Genomic DNA, 21,254 nt, shown 5'->3' with positions numbered 1-21,254 from the left:
CTGAGATGGAGTTTCACTCTGTTGCCCAGGCTGGAGTGCAGTGGTGTGATCTCAGCTCACTCAACCTCTGCCTCCCGGGTTCAAGTGATTCTCCTGCCTCAGCCTCCTGAGTATCTGGGACTACAGGCATGTGCCACCATGCCTGGCTAATTTTTGTGTTTTTAGTAGAGACAGGGTTTCACCATGTTGGCCAGGCTGGTTTCGAACTCCTGACCTCAGGTGATCTGCCTGCCTCGGCCTCCCAAAGTGCTGGGATTATAGTCAAGAGTCACCATTCCCTGCCACAATCCTTTCTTTTTTAATTAAAATTTTTTATTTTTGGCCGGGCACAGCGGCTCATGCCTGTAATCCCAGCACTTTGGGAGGCTGAGGCGGCAGATCACAAGGTCAAGAGATAGAGACCATCTTGGTCAACATGGTGAAACCCTCATCTCTACTAACAATACAAAAATTAGCTGGGCATGGTGGTGGGCACCTGTAGTCCCAGCTACTCGAGAGGTTGAGGCAGGAGAATCACTTGAACCTGGGAGGCGGAGGTTGCAGTGAGTTGAGGTCAGGCCACTGCACTCCAGCCTGGCAACAGCGTGAGACTCCGTCTAAAAAAAAAAAAGGGGGGGGGGTTTATTTTTTAGAGACAGAGTCTTGCTCTGTCACCTGGGCTGCAGTGCAGTGGTATAATCATAGCTCACTGCAGCCTCAAACTCCTGGGCTCAAGTGATCCTCCCACTTCAGACTCCTGAGCCTGAGTATCTGAGACTACAGGCACCCACTACCAAGCAGGGGCCATTTTTTTTTTTTAATTTTAGTAGAGATGGTGTCTCACTGTGTTGACCAGGCTGGTCTCAAACTCCTGGCCTCAAGCGATCTGCCTGTCTCTGCCTCCCAAAGTGCTGGGATTACAGGTATGAGCCACCACATCTGGCCCAAAGCAATTCTTTCAAAGCGTAAGTCAACTCGGGTCATGCATCTACTCAAAATCCTGCAGTGGTTCCTGTCTCACTCAGAGACAAAGCCAGAGGCCTTTCTATGGCCAGAAAGCCCCTTCTTGCATGGCACCAGCTCTTCTGACCCCACATTCTGCTATTCGAGCCATGCGGTCGTCCTGGCCATCTTACTTTTCCTTGAGTGCAGCAGGTCACCCCACTGCCAGCCTTGGCATCTGCTATCTCTTCTGCCCAAAACGCCCTTCCCTCAGCTATCTGTGTTTCTGGCTCCCTCACCTGCTACAGGTCTTGACTCAAGTGTCACCTTCTCAGAAGGTCCTACACTGACCCCTTTCTAAAATTGCAAACTGGGCTGGATGTGATAGCTCATGCCTGTAATCCCAGCACTTTGGGAGGCTGAGGTGGTATGATCACTTGAGGCCAGGAGTTCAAGACAAGCCTGGGCAACATAGCGAGACCCCATCTCTATTTAGAAAGTAAATAAAATTGCGAGCTGCACCCTCCTCCCCTGCTCAGCACTCCCTCACCTGGCTCTACCTCCGTGTTTTGTTTTGTTTTTTGAGACGGAGTCTCACTCTGTCACCCAGGCTGGAGCACAATGGTACAGTCTCACCTCACTGCTACCTCTGCCTCCTGAGTTCAAGCAATTCTCCCACCTCAGCCTCCTGAGTAGCTGGGATTGCAGGCACCCACCATCATGCCTGGCAAATACTTTTTGTATTTTTATAGAGACAGGGTTTGACCATGTTGACCAGGCTGGTCTTGAATTCCTGACCTCAGGTGATCCACCCACCTCGGCCTCCCAAAGTGCTGGGATTACAGGCATGAGCCACCTCGCCCAGCCTGTGTCTGCCTTCTTTGACTCCAGAGCACCTGTCACCATGTACAAAATATGTTTTACTTCTTTTTCTGCCTCTCTACACCAGACTGTAAACTCTAAGAGGAGCACTGCTTTAAGAATAACATAGGCCAGACACGGTGGCTCATACTTGTAATCCCAGCACTTTGGGAGGCCAAGGCAGGCAGATCACTTGAGGTCAGGAGTTCAAGACCAGCCTGGCTAACATGGCAAAACCCCATCTCTACTAAATATACAAAAAAAAAAAAAAAAAATTAGCTGGGTGTGGTGGTGCATGCTTGTAATCCCAGCTACTCCAGGGACTGAGGCAGGTGAATCACTTGAACCCAGGAGGCAGAGGTTGCAGTAAGCCGAGATTGCGCCCCTGCACTCCAGCCTAGGCAACAGAGCAAGACTCTGTCTCAAAAAAAAAATTTTTTTTTAAAGACCCTATCTCCAACTACAGTCATACTCTGCGGTATTGGAGTAAGTGCTTCAACATATAAATTTTGAGGAGACACACTTCAGCCCCTAAGAGTTACCTCATGGAAAAAGGATCTTTGTAGTTGTGATTAAGTTAAGGGTCTTGAGATATAAGTTAAGGGTCTTGAGATATAGGGAGATTATCCTGCTGGGCCCTAAATGCTACATACGTGTTTTTATGAGAAGCTGGGGCTGGGAGCAGTGGCTCACGCCTATAATCCCAACACTTCGGGAGGCCAAAGCAGGAGGATCACTTAAGCCCAGGAAGTCAAGGCTGCAGGGCGCTATGATTGTGCCACTGCACTCCAATGTGGGTGACAGAGCAAGACCCCATCTCTAGAAAAAAAAAAAAATTGAAAAATCTAGATAAAATGGATAAATTCCTAGAAAGCCACAGCCTGCCAAGACTGAATCATGAAGAAGTAGAAAATCAGCATAGACCAATAATGAGTAAGGAGATTAAATCAGTAATAAAAAGTCTCCCAACAGAGAAAAGCCCAGGACCAGATGGCTTCACTGGAGAATTCTAAGAAACATTTAAAAAATTAACACCAATCCTCCTGAAACTCTTCCAGAAAATTGAAGAAGAGGGAGCACTTCCAATCTCATTCTAAGAGGCCAGCATTATTCTAATACCAAAGACACAAGAAAAGCAAACTACAGGCCAACATCCTTTATGAACATTGATGCAAAAATCCTCAACAAAATACAAGCAAACCAAATTCAATAGCAGATTAAAAGGATTATACACCACAACCAAGTGGAATTTTTCCTGAAATGTAAGGATGTTTCAACATGTGAATATCACTCAGTGAAATATATCATGTAAACAGAACGAAAGAAAATCACATGATCATCTCAGTTGCTGCAGAAAAGGCAGCAAGATCCAATACTGTTTCATGATAAAAACATTCAACAAACTAGGAATAGAAGCAAACCACTTAAACCTAATAAAGGCTATAGGTGAAAGCCCACAGCTAACATCATACTTAACAGTGAAAGACTGGGCTTGGAGTGGTGGCTCACACCTGTAATCCCAGCACTTTGGGAGACTGAGGCAAGCAGATCCCTTGAGCCCAGAAGTTCGAGACCAGCCTGGGCAACATGGCAAAGCCCTGTCTCTACAAAAAATACAAAAATTAGCCGGGCATGGTGGCACATGCCTGTAGTCCCAGCTGTTCAGGAGGCTGAGGCAAGAGGATTGCTTGAGCCTGGGAGGTTAAGGCTGCAGTGAGCCGTGATCATGCCACTGTACTCCAGCCTGGATAACAGAGTGACACCCTGTCTCAAAAAAAAATAAATAAATAAAAAATAAAAAGGACTTAAAGCTTTTCCTCTAAGATTAGGAATAAGACAAGGATGCCTACTCCTATCACTTCTATTCAGCATAGTATTGGAAGTCCTAGTCAGAACAACCAGGAAAAAAAGAAAAAGAAATTAAAGACATCCAAATTGAAAAGAAAGAAGTAAAATTATCTCTGTTCACAAATTACATGCTCTTATATGTAAAAACCCCTAAAGATCAAACATGCACACAAAATTAGTTGTGTTTCCATATCCTCACAATGAACAATCTAAAAAGGAAATTAAGAAAACAATTACATTTATAATAGCATCAAAAATAACAAAATACTAGAAATAAACCTAACCAAGGAAGTGAAAGATTTGTACATTGAAACTGCAAAACATTGCTGAAAGAAATTAAAGAAGACACAGGGAAATATAAAGACATCCATGTTCATGGATAGTAAGACTTAATTGTTCAAATGTCTGTAGTACTCAAAGCAATCTATGGTTTCAACACAATTGCTATCAACGTCCCAAAGGCATTTTTTGCAGAAATAGAAAATTTCATCTTAAAATTCATATGAAATCTCGAGGGACCCCAAATAGCCAAAACAATTTTGAGAAAGAAGAACAAAGCTGGAGGACTCACACTTTGTGATTCCAAAACATATTACAGAGTTACAGTAACCCAAACAGTGTGATACTGGCATTACAGACAAATAGGCCAACAGAACAGAATATTCATAATGGCCCAGAAATATTAATAAACCCTGGTGCATATGATTAAATGATATTTGACAAGATGCTAAGACCATTCAATGGGGAAAGAATAGTCTCTTCAACAAACGACGCTGGTGGCCGGACACGGTGGCTCATGCCTGTAATCCTCGCACTTCTGGGAGGCCAAGGCGGGAGGATTGCTTGAGCCCAGGAGTTTGAGACTATCCTGAGCAACATAGTGAGATCCCATCTCTCTTTAAAAAACAAAAAGCAAAACAAAAAAGCCAAATTGTGTTGGGAAAACTGAATACAAAAGAATAAAGTGGCTGGGCACGGTGGCTCATGCCTGTAATCCCAGCACTTTGGGAGGCCGAGGCAGATGAATCACAAGATCAGAAATTTGAAACCAGCCTGGCCAATATAGTGAACCCCGTCTCTACTAAAAATACAAAAATTAGCTGGGCTTGGTGGTGGGTGCCTGTAGTCCCAGCTACTCGGGAGGCTGAGGCAGGAGAATCACTTGAACCAGGGAGGTGGAGGTTGCAGTGAGCCAAGATCATGCCACTGCACTCCAGCCTGGGTGACAGAGTGAGACCCCTGTCTCAGAATAAAATTCAGGGGCCAGGTGCGGTGGATCACACCTATAATCCCAGCACTTTAGGAGGCTGAGGCGGGTGGATCACCTGAGGTCATGAGTTTGAGACCAGCCTGGCCAACATGGTGAAATCCCGTCTCTACTAAAAATACAAAAATCAGCTGGGCCTGGTGGCATGCGCCTGTAAGCCTAGCTACTTGGGAGGCTGAGGCAGGAGAATTGCTTGAACCTGGGAGGCGGAGGTTATGGGGAGGCGGAGGTTATGGTGAGCCGAGATCACACCACTGCACTCCAGCCTGGGCAACAGAGCAAGACCCTGTCTCAAAAAAAAAAAAAGTTTGATCCTTATCTTACACCATATACAAAAATTAACTCAGGTTAAAGAACTAAATGTAAGACCCAAAATACAAAATGCATGAAAGAAGACAGAGCAGATTGATTTCAGGATTGATTTCCAACAATCTGATTTCAGACTTCTGGCCTCCAGAACAGTGAGAAAATAAATGTCTGTTGTTTTTACAACCAAGTTTTTGGTAATTTGTCATAGCAGCCAGGGAAAACTGATATAGTATAGTGAATAAGTAATAACTCTAATACCAGGTAAATCGGTGCTATGAAGATAAAAAGTCAGGGAGGAGATAGTGACAAGGAATGTTACCATCCTAACTTAGGATGGTTAGGGGACTTGGCCTCAAGTCAAAAGCCCTGTAACAACCACATACTTGGGAAGTTAGAACAGCAGAGAGGTGCACCACGATTTTTCTTTATTTAAAATTAGAGAAAGGGGCCGGACATGGTGACTCACGCCTGTAATCCCAGAACTTTGGGAGGCCAAGGTAGGTGGGTCACCTGAGATCAGGAGTTCAAGACCAGCCTGGCCAACATGGTGAAATCCCATCTCTGCAAAAATACCAAAAAAAAAATTAGCCAGGGATGATGACAAGTGCCTGCAATCCCAGCTACTCAGGAGGCTGAGGCAGGAGAATTGTTTGAACCCAAGAGGCAGAAGTTGCAGTGAGTCAAGATGGCACCACTGCACTCCAGCCTGGGCGACAGAGTGAGACTCAGTCTCAAAAAAAAATTTTTTTTAATAAAAAAATAATTAGAGAAAGGGTCTCCCTCTGTCGCCCAAGCTGGAGTATAATAGTGTAATCCTAGCTCACTGCCCTGGAAATCCTGGGCTCAAGCAATCCTCCCGCCTCAGCCTCCCGAGTAGCTAGGACTATGGTCACATGCCACCATACCTGGCTAATTTTTTTTTTTTTTTTTTAGAGATGAGGTCTCACTATGTTGCCCAGGCTGGTTTTGAATTTCTGGCCTTAAGCAATCCTCCTGCCTTGGCCTCTCAAATGGCTGTGATCACAGGTGTGAGCTACCATGACTGACCATCATGATTTTAACAAAAATGACCAAGGAGAATAAAAACAAGGGCAAAGTAGTAGCCAGAGGCTAGGTCCCATAAGCACAGAAGCAAGAACCTTAAGGTTAGAAAGCAAAGGAGTGTCACACATGTTCAGAGGCTCTGCAGGATGACAGGGCATAGGGACATGACTTGGGAGGCTGTTGCTCTAAATACCCAACTAGGCCAAGAAGGAGGGAGAAGTGCTGGAATTCTGGATGTATTTTACATATAGAGCCAATAAGATTTGCCAATGGATCAGAGGCAGGGAATCAGGAAATGGGAGCAGTCATGCCATACTGCGCACCTGTAGTTCCAGCAGCTAGAGAGGCTGAGATGGGAGGATCGCTTGAGCCTGGGAGGTCAAGGCTGCGGTGAGCTTTGAACGTGCCACTGCCCACCAGCCTGAGTGATAGAGAGAGATCTTGTCTCAAAAAAAAAAAAAGCCCATGAGTTTAGCCTAAATTACTGGATGACAGTGCTGTCATTTACTGAGATAAGAAACACCTGGGGAGGAACCATCCGGGACACAAATGATGAGCTCTGACCTGGACATGCTAAGTATGAGGTCCTGTTTGCCATCCAAATGGAGATCCCAAATACACATTTGGGTTCTTGTGTCTGCAGTTCGAGGAGAGGTCGGAGGAGTCACCAAGCCATGCATCTAAGTGAGGTCACCCAGAGTGGGTGAGAAGTGAGCAGGCAGAGTCTGATAGCAGGGACCCCATGATGCCAGCCCGCTTTGCATGCTAGGACAGCTTTGGCTCTGGCCCTGCCTTCAGCAACAGCCTTGGGCTCACGTTATGGCAATGTCCCCAAGGAGCCTCCTGCTTGTCACTGGCTTGTGTCCAGTCAGGCACAAATTTGAAACTGGACAATTCCAACTTCTGGAGTGAGTGAGCCATTCCCCATGAGGCGCTCAACTCCTCATATACAAAACTTTCATTGGCCGGGCACAGTGGCTCATGCCTGTAATCCCAGTACTTTAAGAGGCCGAGGTGGGACGATCACTTGAGGTCAAGAGTTCAAGACCAGCCTGGCCAATGATGAAACCCTGTCTCTACTAAAAATACAAAAATTAGCCAGGCGTGGTGGTGGGCGCCTGTAATCCCGCCTACTCGGGAGGCTGAGGCAGGAGAATCACTTGAACCCGGGAGGCGAAGGTTGCAGTGGGCCAAGATAGCACTATTGCACTCCAGCCTGTGCAACAGAGCGAGACACCATCTCAAAAAAACAAAAACAAAACAAAAAACTTTTATCAGGCTGGGCTCTGTGGCTCACGCCTATAATCCCAGCACTTTGGGAACACAAAATGGAAAGGATCAATTGGGCACAGGAGTTCAAGACTAGCCTGGGCAACATGGTAAGACCCCCATCTCTACAGAAGATAAAAATTAGCCAGACGTGGTACTGTGTGCCTGTGGTCACGCCTACCCAGACGGCTGAGGTGGGAGGATCACTTGAGCTCAGGAGTTCGAGGCTGCAGTGAGCTACGATAGTGCCACTGCATGCCACCCTGCATGACAGACTGAGACCCTCTCTCTCTTCAAACAAAAAAAAAGTACAAAAATCCTTTCTGCAGCCAGGCAAGGTGGCTCACATCTATAATCCCAGCACTTTGGGAGGCCAAGGCGGGTGGATCACCTGAGGTCAGGAGTTCGAGACCAGTCTGGCCAACCTGGTGAAACCCCATCTCTACTAAAAATACAAAAAATTAGCCAGGCATGGTGGTGCATGCCTGTAATCCCAGCTACTTGGGAGGCTGAGGCAGGAGAATTGCTTGAACCCAGGAGGCAGAGGTTATAGTGAGCTGGGATCGTGCCACTGCACTCCAGCCTGGGCAACAAGAGCAAAACTCCATCTCAAAATAAATAAATAAATAAAAATAAAAAGCAAAATCCTTTTTGCTTTCAGCAAAAAAATATCTTGCATGAGCAATATGACTGAATATGTCAGATCTGATGTTTCATCTGGAACTGTGGCTGACAAGGAGCTACTACAGGGTGTGGAAGTGACAGCTCCATCTTTTCACTCATCTGGATGCGTTAGCATCTTCTTTTGTTGTTGTTTGTTTGTTTGTTTGAGACAGGCTGTACAGTGGCACGATCAGAGCTCAATAGAGCCTCCAAATCCTGGACTCAAGTGATCCTCCCGCCTCAGCCTCCTGAGTAGCTGTGACTACAGGTGCACACCACCACACCCAGAAAAAAATTTTTTCCATAGAGATGTGGGGGGGGGGGTCTCACTATGTTGCCCAGGCTGGTCTTGAACTCCTGACCTCAAGCGATCCTCCCAGTTCAGCCTCCCAAAGTGCTGGGATTACAGGTGTGAGCCACTGCACCCAGTTTGCATCATCTTCAATCTGTGCTTTCTTTTTTTTTTTTTCTTTTTTTTTTTTTTTTTTTTGAGATGGAGTCTTGCTCTGTCACCAGGCTGGAGTGTGGTGGTGCAATCTTGGCTCACTGCAACCTCCGACTCCCTGGTTCCAGTGATTTTCCTGCCTCAGCTTCCTGAGTAGCTGGGATTACAGGCACGCACCACCATGCCCAGCTAATTTTTGTATTTTTAGTAGAGACGGGGTTTCACCGTGTTGGCCAGGATGGTCTCGATCTCCTGACCTTGTGATCTGCCAGCCTCGGCCTCTCAAAGTGCTGGGATTACAGGCATGAGCCGCCGTGCCAGGCACAATCTGTGCTTTATTTGCAGGAATTGTTTTCAGCTATGAGTCCATTCTGTGAGGGTTAATTTAGTCAAAACCAGATAACATCACTCAACCAAGCTGGCTCAGGCTCACAGCCCCTCCAGGCCACTGTGCACTTCCCCACCCTGCACTGTGGGCACAGCAGTCACACAGCCCTGCCTGCTGCATCCGGACAGGATTGGTTAACGGGAGGCAATGAAAGAATAAGAAGGACACGGCAGTCAGATCAGGGTCCTCTGCCCCATGAGTCCCCCAAAACTGGGGACCCTCTTACACAGCTCCTCTCAGGCAGGCCTCTCCTCCAGGGACCCCCTCCATGCCCCCTCACCCTAGGCTGGTAACTGCTGCCACCCCTCCAAATGTGCCAGTCCTTACTGATCTCCTTTAACTCCCCTCCCCCGTGCATGGTAAACATCCCCTTTATCAAACTCTCTCCAGTTAGCGCCAGTAAGTGGCACTTTCTGTTTCCAGCCAGGGTCCTGCCTGGTATACGCCCTACAGCCAAGTTACAAGCCTCTCATTCGCCTCTCTTTCCTTCCCTTCCTTTTCCCTCCCTATCTTTTTTGACAGGGTCTCACTCTGTCACCCAGGCTACAGTGCAGCGGTGCAATCATAGCTCACTGCAGCCTCAACCTCCTGAGGTCAAGCATCCTCCCACCTCAGCCTCCCAAGTGGCTGGAACTACAGGCATGAGCCACCATGCCTGGCTAATCAAAAAAAAAAAAAAAAAAAAGTTAGAAGAGACAGGGTTTCACTTTGTTGCCTAAGTTGATCTCCAATTCCTGGCCTCAGGTGATTCTCCCACCTTGGCCTCCCAAAGTGCTGGGATTGTAGTTGTGAGCCACTGTGCCCAGTCTTCTTTCTAATGAGAAATTTAAAATTCTGGCCAGGCGTGGTGGCTCACACCTGTAATCCCAGCACTTTGGGAAGCTGAGGAGGGTGGATCACCTGAGGTCAGGAGTTTGGGACCAGCCTGGCCAACACGGTGAAACCCCATCTCTACCAAAAATACAAAAATTAGCCGGGCATGGTGGTGCACGCCTGTAATCTCAGCTGCTCGGGAGGCTGAGGTGGGAGAATTGCTTGAACCTGCGAGGTGGAGGCTGCGGTGAGCCGAGATCGCGCCACTGCACTCCAGCCTAGGCGAGACAGAGCGAGACCGCGTCAAAAAAAAAAAAAAAAAAGAAAAATCTATTATTTTCTTCCCTCCCCACGTAATTGTTTTGCACCCGGGGTGAGTGCCCCCCACTTTGCAGACCTGCCTAGACTTGTCCCCACAAACATGATGGCTAGAGTTGGAGTTGGGCTAGCGCTGCCTCTTGTTCACTGGGTTCACGTGGGCACGCGGCTCCACTCCGGTCACTGCTTCCTGGGCAGTGGGATGACGTGGGAGGTGGACCTAGGGGGGACAGGGTTGCTCCTGCCCATGTCCAGCATTCTAGAATTGTCCACTTCTAGGCAGGGTGTTCCACCATCAGTGCTGGACTGGACCACCCAATTCCTTTGGCCGCTTGACTCAGCCCAAACCCGTGCCCCCTCCAGGACCCAGGGCAGGGCAGCCCCAGCTCCAGGTAACCAGCACTGAGAAGAGTACACCTGTCACCGCCTGGCAGGGGCTCGCTCCTTTCTCCGAGGCTGCTCATTCGCGAGGCCTGAGACGCAGACCATCACCTTCCCAGGGCCCAGCCTGGCCTCAATGCAGGCCTCAGAGAGAGGGACAAAACCCTGCCCGCCTCCCTCCCCTCCCCAAGGCGACCACCAGTGTCCTGGCGGGGCACAGGGCCTCCTCCAGCTCTGGTCCGGCTTCCTGGCTGCAGCTGGTTTGCGTCCGTGGGGGCCTCCCGCGGGGAAACGGAGGCCCCTTCTCTAGGCTCCCACATCCTTCTGGGCTGCCCCAGCAGAGCGCGCGGCTCTGCGAGGCAGATGGGCCTCGCAGCTCCCAGTCGAGAGCTGTCGCTCGGAGAAAGATGAATGAATGAAAGCGGAAAGGGGCGGGGAGGGGCGGGGCGCGCAGGCTCGCTGCGCCCCCTGGCCGGGCCGCAGCGGGGCGTGGCCTCTAGAGGCGTGTCCTTGGGTGTGGGGGCGGGGTTTCTGGTAGGGGCGGGGCCGCGCAGGGCTGTTCCCGCCGCCGGCCGCCCGCGCCCCGCCCCCGTGCCGCAGCTCGCAGGCCCCGCCTCGGTCCGCCCCTCTGCTCGCTCCCCAAGCCGCCGCGGCACCGAGCCGGTTCCCCCGCCGGTGTCCGAGAGGCGCCCCCGGCCCGGCCCGGCCCGGCCCGCGCCCTCCGCCCCCGCCTCCCCGGGCCGGCGGCGGTGGGCGAGCTTGCGGGCCCGGCCGCCCCCAGCCCCAGCCCCGCCGGGCCCCGCCCCCCGTCGAGTGCATGAGGTTGACGCTACTTTGTTGCACCTGGAGGGAAGAACGTATGGGAGAGGAAGGTGCGCGGGCCGCGGGGTGTGGGGCGAGGGCCTGGGGGGGGTGCCCGGGGCAGCCCGGGGCATGGGAGGGGGCCGGGGCTGCCAGGAGACCGCGCCCCTGCCTCCTCCGGGATGAGCTCGTCCTTCCGAAGCCCGCAGGCCCCTCCCTGTCCCCCTCCCGCCCGGGATCCCCCTCCCCGGCCCCCGGCGAGCTGTCCTCCCGCGGGTCTGGGAACCCCTGGACCCTTTTCCTCCCCCTGCTCCCCCTCGCGAAGGACTCCCAGGCACTGCCAGCCCCGCGCCGGCCTCCATCCGCGTGCTCTGTCCACCACCCGGGCCTCGCCCTGGGGCCACCCTTTATCCAGTCTCGGAAGAAAGAGCGGCCGGGGAAGCCGCAGCCCTGGGTCCCAGTGGCCGCCCGGTGCCTGCCCGGCTCTGTGACCTTGAGCCAGGCGCCGACTCCCTGGGCCTCAGTTTCCCCTTCTGTACATTTGGAAATCGGGTAGTTGCCCCCCGCCCAGTGTCGGTGATTGGGGGCCAGATGGGTAGAACGGAGAAAGGCGTCCAGGGAGCCGAAGGCCGTGTACTGCGGGACCCTCATCCACTCTCCCTCCCCGTGCCCCAAACCCGGTGCCTGCCGTCAGTCTTGGCTGGGAGCATGACTCATCCTAACCTCCTCTTTAGCCCCTTCTCCCTCACTGGGGCCCAAGGCGCAGTACTGTACTGCAGTTAGGGTTCAAGGACTCCCCCAAGACTTCCCCAGCCTAGGACAGGGTCTGGGGGACCCTCCTTGGTTCTCCTTCGCTGACCTGTCACATAGATCCACCTGGCCCCAAGGCAGGGCCTGACTCGGCACCTCCCCCTGCCACCAACCCTTCCCAGGCCTGATTGGGGTAGGGGCCCACGTTCCTGTAGCCCCTACCTACCTAAGGTCCCTGCATCTTCATGGAGGGGCAGGCCGTTGTGGCCTTGGGATCTAGCTATGTGACTGGGCAAGCCATGCCATCTCTGGGGCTCAGTCTCCCCTTCTGTACAGTGGGGAGGAGCAGACCTGGGGCATTTTCCAGGGCCCACCAGCTCCAAGGGTGCCAGGCCCCAGGGATGACTAAGCATGCCTGTGGCTGGCTAGAGGAGGTGCCAGGCCTCCCTAGGACAGGTGTCTGGGAGTACCCAGCTCTGCAGCCCCTTTCCTTCGCCAAGCCAGGGAATTCATTGCCAAGGGTCTGTTAGGGCTGGCACCTCCAGGCTTCCTGCCCTTGACCTCCCAGGTGGCTTCAGCCCAGAATGCACTAATCCAGCCCTGTCCAGTGCCTGCCTTTGAAGGCCCCATCTTAGTACTTCTTCCTGGGCAGGCGAGGGAGGAAAGGAGGCTGTGATAGGAATGTCCCCCACTGCCTTATCCCTAAAGCCACTGCTTCCTTTCTCCCCATTTACCTTGCCAGACCCACTGCTATAGCGGGAGGTGGACCTGATCCTCCTCCTAGGCTGATACATAGGGAAACAGGGCCAGAGAGGTTTGGCAGCCTAGTCAGTATCTCAGTAAGACAGGCCAAGCACCCTTTCTTCTCCTGTTTGGCACAGTGACTGCCCTGCCTGGGTGCTGCATGGGTGCAGTGTATGAGGATTGGTGCAGGTGTAGGTACATGTGGGGTGGGCAGGGCAGCCTGGGCCTGCACCAGAGCACACCTCCTGAGAACGCTTCCCAACTCCCCTCCCACCCCTGCAGGAAGCGAGTTGCCCGTGTGTGCAAGCTGCGGCCAGAGGATCTATGATGGCCAGTACCTCCAGGCCCTGAACGCGGACTGGCACGCAGACTGCTTCAGGTAGGGTGGGGTGCCCAGGGCCTGCGTTGCCCTAAGCAAGGCCTGCCAGAGAGGACAGGCTGGTCAAGGAATGGAGGAGGCTGGGGTATGCCTCCTGGTGCCGTCCCCCATTGTGACTTCGTGGCCTCAGTTTACCATTTATGACGTGAGGTGTTTTGACCAGAAGATCCCTGTAGGCCTTCCTGTTGTCATTTTATTTATCTATTTTTTTTTTTTCTTTTTGAAACGGAGTCTCGCTCTGTCACCTAGGCTGGAGTGCAGTGGCACAATCTTGGCTCATTGCAACCTCTGCCTCCTGGGCTCAAGCAGTTCTCCTGTGTCAGCTTCTGGAATAACTGGGATTACAGGTGTGTGCCACCATGCCCAGCTAATTTTTGTATTTTTAATAGAGACGGGGTTTTGCCATGTTGGCCAGGCTGGTCTCAAACTTCTGACCTCAAGTGATCTTCCCACCCCGGCCTCCCAAAATGCTGGGATTACAGGCGTAAACCACCGCTCCTGGCCTCATAAACCACCGCTCCTGGCCTTATTTTATGTATTTTTCTTTTTTCGAAACGATCTTGCTCTGTTGCCGAGGCTGGAGTGCAGTGGTGCCATCTCGGCTCAATGCAGCCTCCATCTCCTGGGCTCAAGTGATCCTCCCACTTCAGCCTCCCGAGTAGCTGGGATTATAGGTAGACACCACGATGCTCAGCAAATGTTTTAAATTTTTTGTAAAGACAGTGTCTCACTCTTGAGACCCAGGCTGGTCTTGAACTCCTGCCCTCAAGCAGTCCTCCTGCCTCAGCCTCCCGAAGTGCTGGGATTACAGGCATGAGCTACCGCCCTGGCATCTGATGTCATCTTAGATCTCTGAGATCTAAATCTTCGAGAGGATAGGAGAGGCCTCCAATTGAGCCAACACCTGCAATTCAGCCCCCTGCTGGCACCCAGACAGGGGGAAGAGTTGGAAGGAATGTCCCCCTTGCCTTCTGGTTGCTAATGCTCTTGCAGGGAGGGAAGACAAACCAGGCCTTGAGGGAAACCGAGCCACCTTCAGTGTCTTCCAGGCTGCTTGCGAAGATGCATAACCCGGTCACACCAGCTCCAGCCTCCAGACACACACCCACATGTAGGAAGAAAGTAGGGTCAGGGTTGTGGCGGAGGACAAAGAGTACATGAGGACCTGAAGGTCACCAGTAGGACCATCCTGAGAAACCAGGGGCAGGAGTCTACCTGCCTTAGAGTTGGCTGTAGGGCCAGAGCAGGGATCTCAAAGGATGTGAGATTTCCTGGGTAGAAAAGTAGAGTGGAGAAGGGGCATGGTGGATCACACCTATAATCCCACACTTTGGGAGGCTGAGGTGGGCAGATCACTTGAGTTCAGGAGTTCGAGACCAGCCTGGGCAATATGGCAACACCCCGTCTCCACCAAAAATACAAAAAATTAGCCAGGCATGGTAGCTAGCACGCCTGTAGTCCCAGCTACTTAAGAGGCTGCGATGGCAGGATTACTTGAGCCCGGGACGTGGAGGCTGCAGTAAGCCATGATCACACCACTGCACTCTAGCCTAGGCAACAGAGTGAGGCTCCATCTCAATTTTAAAAAAGAAAGAAAGAAAAACAAATGGAGTGGGAAAGAATTATAGGCACAGTCACCAAACGGCAAGGTTCAGGGGAGAAAACTCCATAAAAGGGTAGAAGGTGAAGCTGGGATGCCCAGTAGGGGTCAAGACATCCAGCACCAGGACTTTATTTTAGGCTTCTGCCTTGGTTTATTGTTTTAAGACAGTCTTGCTGTGTTGCCCAGGCTGGAGAGCAATGGTGCGATCTCGGCTCATTGCAACCTCCACTTCCCAGGTTCAAGCGATTCTCCTGCCTCAGCCTCCCAAGTAGCTGGAATTACAGGCGTGCACCACTACACCTGGCTAATTTTTGTATTTTCAGTACAGACGGGGTTTCGCCATGTTGGCCGCCAGGCTGGTCTCAAACTCCTGACCTCAAGTGATCTGCCCACCTCAGCCTCCCAAAATGCTGGGATGACAGGCGTGAGCCACTGCACCCGGCCTCAGTTTGTTTCTTTGTTTTTTCTCTTCTTCTTTTTTTTTTTTTTTTAGAGACAGGGTGTTGCGTGTTACCCAGGCTGGAGTGCAGTGGCGAGATCATAGCCCACTGCAGCCTCCAACTCCAACTCCTAGATTCAAGCGATCCTCCCGACTCAGCCTCCCAAAGTGCTGGGATTACAAGCATGAGCCCCCGTGCCCAGCCTGGTTTTCCTTTTTTAGGTGTAATGTCTAACGTTTTCTAACATTCAGTAAGGGACAATCCTTGTTCTAAGCACTTTGCTTAGTTAGATATTAGTGCTGTCTTTGTTTTGCCAGAGAGAAAATTGGGACACAGAGAGGTTAATTCTCTTGATGAAAGTCACACAGCCGGTGTGTGAAATGAACACACTTAGTGGTGTGGCTGAAAGGAGACAGACAGCATACCCTGGGGTTCTGCATCAGGTGCTCAGAAGGAGGCCTTCGGGGGGCAAGAGGGCTCTCAACAGGCAGAAAAAACCATCAGCACAGAGGTGGGATGGTTCAGACTGCTGAGGGAACAGGAACAGTTCACTTGGAAGGAACAGAATAAGTCAAGGGATTCAACAAGAAACAAACTTGAGACCGATTCGTGAAGGGCCTTGAATGCCAAGATAAGGAGCTTCAGAAGTCAGGACAGGCGCGGTGGCTCACCCCCGTAATCCCAGCACTTTGGGAGGCCGAGGCGGGCGGATCACTTGAGAACCAGGAGTTCAAGACCAGCCTGGCCAACATGGTGAAACCCTACCTCTACTAAAAATTCAAAAATTAGCCGGGCATGGTGGCACATGACTGTAATCCCAGCTACTCTGGAGGCTAAGGAAGGAGAATCACTTGAACCTGGGAGGTGGAGGCTGCAGTGAGCTGAGATCACGTCACTACACTCCAGCCTGGGGGACAGAGCAAGACTCCATCTCAAAAAAAAAAAAAAAGTCAGAAGAGAGCCAGCAGAAAGCCAGGGAGGGACTGGGGTGACATGCTGTTGAAGAATGCCATCCCAGTGGGCTGGTGGTGGTATCTAGGCAGGGAAGGGACTGTCCCAGTAACTCAAGGGTCCGAGCTCATAGGACCTGACCTGGGACAGTGACTGAGGATGGAGAGAATTTCAGGCAGAAGGGACAGTTTTTGGTGAGTATTTGTCATATTGGCTATCATGCATTGAGCATTCTTCATGGTAATTTATTAAATCTTCATAACTTTACCGTATGTGCCCAGTTTGCATGGGAGAAACAAATTCTGTGAAGTCAAGTGCCTCACTGAAGGTTGTAACATCTAGAGCTGGGACTCAAACCTCACTCCACATCGCCGCAGAGTAGGAAAGGCAGGGACTGACGGTGGCGCATGCCTATAATCCCAGCCCTTTGGGAGGCAGAGGTGGGTGAATCGCTTGAGCTCAGGAGTTCGAGACCAGCCTGGGCAACATAGTGAAACCTCGTCTCTACAAAAAAATTAGCTGAGCGTGGTGGTGGTGCCTGTAGTCCCAGCTACTCAGCAGGGCTGACATGGGAAGGTTGCTTGAGCCTGGGAGGTGGAGGTTGCAGTGAACTATGATAACACCACTGCACTCCAGCCTAGATGACAGAGTGAGATCCTGTCTCAAAAAACCGAAGAAAGAAGGAAAGAAGGAAGGGAAGGAAGGAAGGGAAGAAAGAAGGAAAGAAGAGAAGGAAAGAAGGAAAGAAAGAAGGGAAGGAAGGAAGGAAAGAAAGAAGGGAAGGGAGGAAGGGAGGGAGGAAGGAAGGGAGGGAAGGGAGGGAGGAAGGAAGGGAGGGAAGGGAGGGAAGGAAGGAAAGAAAAGGCTGGGGCTTCCGGGAGGGCATGAGCACTGGTGAATGGCAGGGTGGAACCTGAAGCTGTCTGGTTTTCCAACCTGGGTACTGGGAAGGTGGTGGTTTGTTGACTCTGGTGGAGTTGGGGGTCTGGTTGGGGAGGAGACATGCTCATCTGTGTTGAGCTGGAGGGGACATGGGCTATCCAGGGTGGCTGTGCCCTGCCCAGAGCTAGCCGTGGGAGCCTAAGTCCAGTTGGAGGTAGGAAAGCCAGAAAAAATGGCCCCCTGAGAGCTGGCCCTGATATAGTGAATGGGATTTGTGATGGGGCCAAGAGGAACGAAGGGAAGAACTTGGGGACCCCTGTGTCTGCGGTGAGTGAGGAGATGGAGTCTTGGGTGATGGAGAGAGGGTCAAGAGTAGATAGCCACAGAAACCACAGGAGGGAGGCTGTGATACAGGATGGATATACCTGGCTTTGGAGTGGCCTACCCCGAATCACTCACCAGGAGAGGGGTGAGGCCCCAGGTTGGGGCAGTAAGGAAGAGGCGTGTTTGGGCTGTCCCTGGTGTAGTGAAACACAAGAAAGAGGCCGGGTGCAGTGGCTCATGCCTGTAATCCCAGCACTTTGGGAGGCCAAGGTGGGCAGATCACCTGAAGTCAGGAGTTTGAGACCAGCCTGGCCAACATGGTGAAACCCCATCTCTACTAAAAATACAAAAATTAGCCGGGCATGGTGGTGGGCGCCTGTAATCCCAGCTACTCAGGAGGCTGAGGCAGAAGAATCGCTTGAACCCGGGAGGCTGTGGTTGCAGTGAGTCAAGGTCGCACCACTGCACTCTAGCCTGGGTGACAGAGCAAGACTCCATCTCAAAAAAAAAAAAAAAAAAAGTCTCGCTATGGGGGAAGATCCATCAGAAGTAAGAGCCAAAGAGCCAGGGCTTCCACCTTGTGGCTTGTGGGTGTGATACTCCCAACAGCCTCCAAAGCTGGCGGAGCTAACAGTGTCCTCGCCGCATGACAGTGAGTAAAGCAGCTCAGAGGGGGTCACCGCTCACCTGGGTGCATGGCTGACCACAGCCAGGCTGGCTTTTGGTGGGATGCCCAAGGTGCTAGACTCTGCTTAGTTTTCCTCGGGCCCTGGGCTTTGAGGCCCAGCCCGGACCTCACTGCATGCACTGAGACCTTTGTTCCAGGGCCCCTCACCCCTCTGAAGGTGTTTGGGCAGGAGCAGTGTGATAAGGCCATGAGGGGTCTGTCTGCAGCCTCCAGCCCCACTGGGGAGGTGGCCAGTGATTGCCACCTTCCTGGCCCCTCTGCATGCCCTTCCCAGTGGAACTTCCTAGGGTCCCTGAGTCAGTCACTTGCAAATAATTATGGTGCACCCACTCTGCATTAGGGCCCTCTCATGACAACCCAGGAAGGGGGTGCTATTTATTAAAGCAATTTTAAGACCAAGCCTGGTAACTCACGCCTGTAATCCCAGCACTTTGGGAGGCTGAGGTGGGAGGATTGCTTGAGGCCAGGAGTTTGAGATCAGCCTAGGCAACGTAGTGAGACTCCATCTCTACAAAAAAATTAGCCTGGCATGGTGGTGCATACCTGTAGTCCCAGCTACTCAGGAGGCTGAGCTGGGAGGATCACTTGAACCCAGGATGTCGAAGCTACAGTGAGCTGTGATCATGCCACTGCACTCTGGCCTGGGCGACAGAGCGAGACACTGTCTCAAATTTTTAAAAAGCGATTTTACAAATGAGGTGCAGAGTTCACTCACTTGCCAAAAGTCTGACAGCGAGTGAGGAGTAGCATCAGGACTCGAACTGAGGCAGTCTGGCTTCAGAGCCTACAGTGTAACCACAGCTTAGACCCACACCTCCCAGACCTTCGGGGTCCCTGCCTCCTAGTGGGCCAGACACTTGGTGAACAAATGTAGTGTCAGTTGCCGGGGGACAGCACTCTCAGGAGATGATGTTTAAGGGGAGCAGTGTTTAGAGGATGTCAGGGGTGGGCGGGGGCATGTGTGCAAAGACCCTGGGGTGGGAATGTGCTTGGCACAACTGAGGACCACGAGGAGGCCAGTGTGTGGGAGTGCAGTCAGCGGCCGGGAGTGCATAGAGCCTTGGCCCCGTGGAAGGTGCCGTTAGCCGTGCAGCTTTTTTTTTTTTTTTTTTTTTTTTTTGAGAGGGTCTCGCTCTTGTCGCCCAGGCTGGAGTACAGTGGCATGATCTCAGCTCACTGCAACCTCCGCCTCCCAGGTTCAGGCGATTCTCCTGCCTCAGCCTCCCAGTAGCTGGGACTACAGGCGCCCGCCACCATACCTGGCTAATTTTTGTTTTTTTTTTAGTAAAGACGGGGTTTCACCATGTTAGCTAGGCTGGCCTCAAACTCCTGACCTCAAGCCATCTGCCCACCTCGGCCTCCCAAAGTGCTGGGGTTACAGGCGTGAGCCACTGCGCACAGCCAACTGTGCATCTTTGAATGTCATAACCTGAGCATCTGAGAGCTGCTCCTGTCTCCTGGCCCCTGCTCTTGAGAAAGTCCCAGGCTGATAGGACAGACAGGGTCATGAGTGCTGTGACGGGGGCCTGTGGGCTGCTGGAGGCTCGGCCGGGACCAGATGCTGCCCCTCTTTGTAGAGTGGGACAATTGCTGCAGGGTTGTCACAACAGGGCCTGCCCCTTTTTCTGTTCTGACCTCCAAACCCCTTGCAGGCCCCGCCCCCTTGCAGGCCCCGCCTCCCGGAAGGTTATGACCAGGCTCAGACTGGTCCAGGCTTCCCTTTGGCTCAGATACTGCCTCTGTGGTCCCCTCCGGGAAGCCTCCAGTGCATAACCCCCAGGGCTGCCGCAGCCCTGGTAGCATCTCCTTGGCAGCTGGGTGGGCTGGCCCTGGGCAAGGGGGGCTGAGCATGCTGCTGGCCTGTGGGGTTGGAGCTGGGGCGGGATGCAACCTCCCTTTCTTCAGGGAACCTTTTTGGCGAGGACAACCTGTCCATAGGAAGTCGACCTCTGTTCCCTTGGGGGCAGCAGTGGAAGAGGCAGCTGGTTTTTTTTTTTTTTTTTTTTTTTTTTTTGAGGTGGAGTCTCGCTCTGTCGCCCGGACTGGAGTGTAGTGGCCGGATCTCAGCTCACTGCAAGCTCCGCCTCCCAGGTTTAGGCCATTCTCCTGCCTCAGCCTCCTGAGTAGCTGGGACTACAGGCGCCCGCCACCTCGCCCGGCTAGTTTTTGTATTTTTTAGTAGAGACGGGGTTTCACTGTGTTAGCCAGGATGGTCTCGATCTCCTGACCTCGTGATCCGCCCGTCTCAGCCTCCCAAAGTGCTGGGATTACAGGCTTGAGCCACCGCGCCCGGCCGGCAGCTGCTTTTAAGCTTGTCCCTGTCCCCAGAGAAACCTGAGGCCTTCAGTGCCGTTGTCAGGGCCGAGGCTGAGGAGCCTACAGCGTGTGTTCAGGGATGGGCCACAGGCTCCCTGCCTGGGGTCCAAGCCTAGATTCCTCGCTCCCCACCGACACCAAAGCCCAGGCACAGGGTGCTTCAGCCACTTCCTGTTGCAGGCCCAGACCAAGTCCCCTGGCACCCACGCCGCTGCATCCTCCTCCTGTGTGCTGCAGCCACACTGGCCCCACCCTCTGCAGCCTCCAATCCTGAGCCCCTGTGGGAGGATGGGGAAGCGGCTGGTCTGGCCACCCCTGCCCTCCCTTAGACCTCCAGAGCCCCCAGCGTAGCCACAGAGGATGCTGTTGGCTTCAGCCCCAAGAAGACGCCGCTTCCTCCAGAGGGCTAAGTAAGTGGGAATCCCCCTCCCTACCTGTCCCTGGCCCCAGGCAGGGCCCCTGGTGTAAGGCCTGGGGCTGGAAGTTGACCCACCTAGGTCCAAGCTCTGAGGCAGAACTGAAACTCCTTGGCTGCCCTAGGCTGCTCTCGGGGGAGCAGGCCACTGCCAAAGCTTCCAGGACAGTCTCCCCATGAGGCCGGTCCTCCACCTACTGTTTCTTCACACCTGGTGGCCAGGGATGTGGCCCTGGGTAGAGCGATGATTCCACTCCTGTCACTAGGGAAGCCACCACTGTCTCCCAGCGCAGCCAGCCACCTGGGCCGCGGAGCACCCCTTTCATGCCCTCCGGGTGCCTCCCCCTTCTCCTGCCCCAGCCTGGCTTTGTCCGACCCTGCTCTCAGGGAGGGGTACCCTGGAGTGGGACCAGGGCATGGCTCTCCCCCCAGGG

At 52.6% G+C, this 21,254-nt stretch overlaps 2 protein-coding genes across 3 annotated transcripts in view; both read left to right on the top strand.

Moving 5' to 3' along the window:
• The window catches only part of ELN (elastin), a 36,593-nt gene extending 25,655 nt beyond the window's left edge, over positions 1–10,938 (top strand). The window contains exon 19 of the mRNA XM_030932009.1: positions 10,785–10,938. Within this exon, the coding sequence (XP_030787869.1) occupies positions 10,785–10,938 (154 nt within the window). The remainder of the gene's footprint in view (positions 1–10,784) is intronic.
• Positions 10,939–11,163: 225 nt separating this feature from the next.
• Positions 11,164–21,254, top strand: part of LIMK1 (LIM domain kinase 1) — a 36,829-nt gene continuing 26,738 nt past the window's right edge. Inside the window, exons 1-2 of one of the 2 annotated variants that reach the window (XM_030933258.1) lie at positions 11,164–11,399; positions 13,105–13,201. In XM_030933258.1, the coding sequence (XP_030789118.1) occupies positions 11,345–11,399; positions 13,105–13,201 (152 nt within the window). In that variant the 5' untranslated portion in view covers positions 11,164–11,344. Of the gene's footprint in view, positions 11,400–13,104; positions 13,202–20,599; positions 20,816–21,254 lie in introns of those variants that run through there. The other variant, XM_010387481.2, reaches the window with a different exon arrangement.

This window comes from Rhinopithecus roxellana, chromosome 6 (assembly GCF_007565055.1).
Source record: "Rhinopithecus roxellana isolate Shanxi Qingling chromosome 6, ASM756505v1, whole genome shotgun sequence".
In the NCBI taxonomy this organism is placed as follows: Eukaryota; Metazoa; Chordata; class Mammalia; order Primates; family Cercopithecidae; genus Rhinopithecus; species Rhinopithecus roxellana.
The sequence above is the reverse complement of the archived record's forward strand: the minus strand, read 5'-3'. Positions and strand labels throughout refer to the sequence as shown.